The sequence below is a fragment of the Alosa alosa genome, chromosome 17, assembly GCF_017589495.1.
Source record: "Alosa alosa isolate M-15738 ecotype Scorff River chromosome 17, AALO_Geno_1.1, whole genome shotgun sequence".
NCBI lineage: Eukaryota > Metazoa > Chordata > Actinopteri > Clupeiformes > Clupeidae > Alosa > Alosa alosa.
In genome coordinates, this window is record NC_063205.1 from 15558228 (window position 1) to 15563227 (window position 5000).

Genomic DNA, 5000 nt, shown 5'->3' on the forward strand with positions numbered 1-5000 from the left:
AGTGTAAAACCGCATGAGGCAATTCGCATTTGAGCTGGAGCACGTCTATTGTTCTGCTTCATCTGCGTCGCTTGTTAACCAGCTAACGATGTTGCTTGCTCAACAAAATCACGAAACATGGTTGCTTGTATGTGTTTGTTTGACTGGGAAAGGAGATGTGATTTGACTCGGAGTATGCTTGTTCACGTGTTCTTTTGGTGCCCAAACAATGGCTTTGCACATTAAATGAAAAGGTTGTGCTAGCATGCATCATTTCAAACAGCTGTTTGGCATTTTGCCGGTGGTTATCAAGCTTCGACTTAATTAATTCACAGATTTAACCTAATCAAGCTAAAAATCTGTTCCACCTTACCATGCTTTACTGAAATGAAAATATTACGCACAATGTTGATGAAGTTGAATGAATCATCTCCCACCCTAGTCATTACACATGTATTGATCAAACCCAAGTGAAGTAGGTCCTGTTCTGTTAAAGTTCACAGTCTGTCATAGCAGAAAGCATCTCTGGACACACAGGCCAGCTGTACATGTAGGAATCTCACACACTCCCCATTTAAAGCCTTTACAGATGGGAAATCTCATGTACCGTTTTAACTTCCCTGTTGCACAGTATTGATGGATGCAGTTTCTCTTTTGGCCAGAGTGTGGCAGTGTTGTGCTTATAGTCAAGTAAGCCCTGATTCCATAGGTGTACAAGACACATAACCATAATGTATACCTCCATGCACATACTTAATGGGAGATTATCTAAATAACAAAAACAAAATGAAATCCTGATGGTTGACATGCCTAGATTGCCTACTCGGAATCGCATTATTCTTGTTCTTCTTGTTCATTGTTATTGTACTGACAGACATAAGCCACATTCTTGGTCCAGTGATATAAGGACCCCAGAGTCTTTGTGTAAACATTTGAATGGTCCCAGCAGGCCATCATGGGTCACAGCTGAGAAGATCATAACGTGGAAGTTATATGTACTGTTGTCACACCTGCTCTCATATCCCATGGTAGCATAAACACACACACACACACACACACACACATACAGTCGCAAACACACACACACACACACACACACACACACACACACAGGCGCAGACACACACTCACACACAGGCGCAGACACACACACAGGCGCAGACACACACACACACACACAGGCGCAGACACACACACACACACACACCCACTCACAGGCGCAGACACACACACACACTCACACACACACACACACACACACACACACACACACACACACACACACACACACACACACAAGCACACACACAGTACACATAGTCTATACAGTTAATGACCTCCTTCTCTTTATCCCCTGTTTCTCCTGTGTGCGCAGCGTGAGAAACTGATTCACCAGCTGGAGGAGGAGCGGCGCCTGCGACTGGACAGCGAGAGGCGTCTGCGTGAGGTCACAGAGGAGTCGGAGCTGGGGCACACACAGATGACATCACTGCAGCAACACTTCTCCAGGTAGGCTCCTCAGTCTCTCCCTCTCTCTCTGTCACTCTCTCTCACACACACACACACTCTCTCTCTCTCTCTCTCTCTCCTCTCTCTCTCCCTCCCTCCATTTCCCTATCACTTTCTCAAATCAAACCAAGCTTGAATGAATAAAGTTGTTGTTGCCTAGGCTACACATGAAGCTCTTATTTCTTTTACTTTCTCTATCTCTCCCCCACACGCGGTCCCACAGGCAGTGTAATTAGTAACACATCATAGTTGAGTGTGCACAGCCCATCTCTCCATTAGTTTGCAGCCCTCTCTTTCTCTCTCTCAGATATACACACAGATGTTCACTAGACACCTCATAGCCCCCCTCAACTTCGCGCGCACACACACACACACACACACACACACACACACACACACACACACACACACACACACACACACACACACACACACACACACACACACACACACACACACACACACACACACACACACACACACACACACAACTGTCAGATGCACTCTAACAAGCAATATCTGTATTCCATAATTATCCTCAAATTGTCCATCGATCTGCACTTCGCATCCCTCACACTAACACACAGCCGCGGCATCTCTGCCTCAGTATCCCTGATTTCCACAGCATCATGCCGGCATCGCCATGCCAACCAGCCCTGGTGGCACAGTACCACTCAACATCTGGTGCTGGGCGCCTGGCAGGGGCTGCTGTGTCTTACTTTTCTCTGCATCCTAACGATCCTAACGGTGTGTGTGTGTGTGTGTGTGTGTGTGTGTGTGTGTGTGTGTGTGTGTGTGTGTGTGTGTGTGTGTGTGTGTGTGTGTGTGAGGCAGAAAGGCAGAAAAGCAGATTTATGAGTTTAGATTGATGTTTGATGGGTAATGCAGTAATGTGAAAAGCCAGTATTCTATTCCTACTAGTATAGAATATGCAGAATGACAACAGGGTCATTCATTGATTCATTCATTCGTTCATCCGTTCATCCATCCATTCATTCACTCACTCACTCACTCACTCACTCACTCACTCACTAACTCATTTATTCATTCACTTATTTATGAAATGAATTTATTTAACAGCCCCTCAAACAGCAAATCATGTTGAAGCCAATAATTGGTCATTGGATCATGTTCATGTGCTGTGAGTTGGCATGACTTTTCTTAGGTGAGAGGATCAGTGCATGGCTTCTCATAGGTTAGAGGATCAATGCATGGCTTCTTATAGGTTAGAGGATCAGTGCATGGCCTCTCATAGGTTAGAGGATCAGTGCATGGCTTCTCATAGGTTAGAGGATCAGTGCATGGCCTCTCATAGGTTAGAGGGTCAGTGCATGACTTCTCTTAGGTGAGAGGGTCAGTGTTGTTCTTTGGCTGTGCAGGCACTGATTTAGTATGGGCTTCATTAGATTGTATGGTGCCTGTACATTGGCCTACAGAAATGAATAGATCTGGTGTCAGTGCACCCTCTAATGGTGACTTTTCCCACACTACATCACCTGTTCCTCTCATTCAGATCATACATACGGAAAAGTTAAACCCTATTTCAGTGTGTGTATGTGTGTAAGGATAAGAGAGTGAGAGAGAGAGTGCTCAAGTGTGAGCACATAAAAAAAAGCGTTAGAGGACGAGAGTGTGTTTACAAGGGTGGGTGCATGTCCTGTATGTGTGTGTATGTGTGTGTGCCTGCCTGCACACACACAAGTGGTGTATGCATCGGATATTGCAGATGACGGCCGTATGATGGCCAAACAAGTACCCATTCACAGACCTGAGAGACCCCCCTCCGCATGACACACGCGACACACGCAAGATATTGACCACACACACACACACACACACACACACCTCACCAGACTCCTCATCTCAATGTTCTGAATCTGTGGGAAACAGAATGGGCACAAGCACGCCAACGGAACTGAGCAGGGCGTCAGCACTAAACCCGGCTCATCGGCATGCGGAGTCGCCGTGGTAATTAGCAGATAGCCGCTCATCGTCTCCGGGCTCGGCGGGCGCGTCCGTGCCTTGAATGTGGCGCTGGCTGGACGGCGGTCGAGCGGTCCCCTGGACTCATGGATTTGCTCCCGCCCACCTCTCCCCCCGCTTTATCAGGGTCATTTTAATTGGCAATGAAAATCCATTGAGTTCTCGCCATGCCCTTCTGGGCGCAAGGACACTAAAGACTGCAGTTAGTCACACACACACACACACACCTGATAAACACACACACACACACACACACACACACACACACACACACACACAAGTCAGAGGACAATACATAGACTTTTTGTATAGCCAAGGTGCGTGTGTGTGTGTGTGTGTGTGTTTGTCTGTCTGTGTGTGTGTGACTGTCTGTGTGTGTCTGTCTGTGTCTTCTTGACATGTTCTTTAAAAAGAACATGAAAAATTAAGAATCTTCCTGATTGTTCTCATAATTGGTAGCTGGAGAGGTTTACAAAAGCTTCTACTTGTCAGCGTCAGAGTTGCCAAATTAGCCATTGATTCATCATTGACTTCTATGATCCATGTGTTTGTGTGACTGTGTGTGTGTGTGTGTGTGTGTGTGTGTGTGTGTGTGTGTGTGTGTGTGTGTGTGTGTGTGTGTGTGTGTGTGTGTCTGTGTCTGTGACTGTGTGTGTTTCTCACCTATTCCCATACTGTCGCTCATATCAACAAGTGTTGTCAGTGTGTGTGTGTTTCTGTTTGTTTTTACAATCAACACACTGATGTTTGCATTGGTGTGCGTCTGTGGTGTGAACAGTGAGCTTGGCATCACTGCGGTGTGGAGTGTGTGTCTGTGTGTGTGTGTGTCTGTGTGTGAGTGTGTGTGTGTGTGGACTGTGTATGTCCACAGGTGGAGAGCCAACAATCTCAACATGCTGGCAGCCTAATGAGATTTCAGACTGTGTCGCTCTTCATTGTTAATCAGTTTGTATAAAAACCTGGCTGCCACTGCTGTCTTCCTAGGATTGAGCCATTGTGTTTAGTGTGTGTGTGTGTGTGTGTGTTTAGTGTGTGTGTGTGTGTGTGTGAGTGTGTCAGTGAGTGAGTGAGTCAGAGAGAGAGAAAAGAAAAGAAAGATAGACAGAAAGAAAGATAGAAAGATAGACATAGTGTGTGTGTGTGTGTGTGTGTGTGTGTGTGTTCGTGAGTGTGAGTTTTTTGTAGGTATGCATGCTTGTTTGGTTTCTCTGTGTGAATGCTAAAATTAATAATGACATGTATAGATAAACCTGCTTGTGTGTATCTATATCTGTGGGTTTGTGTGAGTGTTTCTATGAGAGAGTGTGTATGGTAAGTGTATTAGTGTGTGTGTGTGTGTGTGTGTGTGTGTGTGTGTGTGTGTGTGTGTTTCAGCACCTGCTCAGTGGATTAGTAGGCCAGTAGAGAGTGTAATCAGTGGCTGACACCAGTGGCAGATGGGTGGTCAGTGTCATTATGGGCTTAGAATCAGAAACTCGGTCAGTAGGTACCTCTCTCTCTCTCTTACTATCTCTCTCTCATTCTCTCAT

The 5000-nt window shown here is 45.9% G+C and overlaps 1 protein-coding gene across 6 annotated transcripts in view; it reads left to right on the top strand.

Moving 5' to 3' along the window:
* Nucleotides 1-5000, top strand: part of LOC125310340 (nck-associated protein 5-like) — a 183580-nt gene that overhangs the window by 91012 nt on the left and 87568 nt on the right. For all 6 annotated transcript variants that reach the window (XM_048267654.1, XM_048267655.1, XM_048267653.1 and 3 more), the window contains one exon: nt 1355-1488. In XM_048267654.1, the coding sequence (XP_048123611.1) occupies nt 1355-1488 (134 nt within the window). The remainder of the gene's footprint in view (nt 1-1354; nt 1489-5000) is intronic.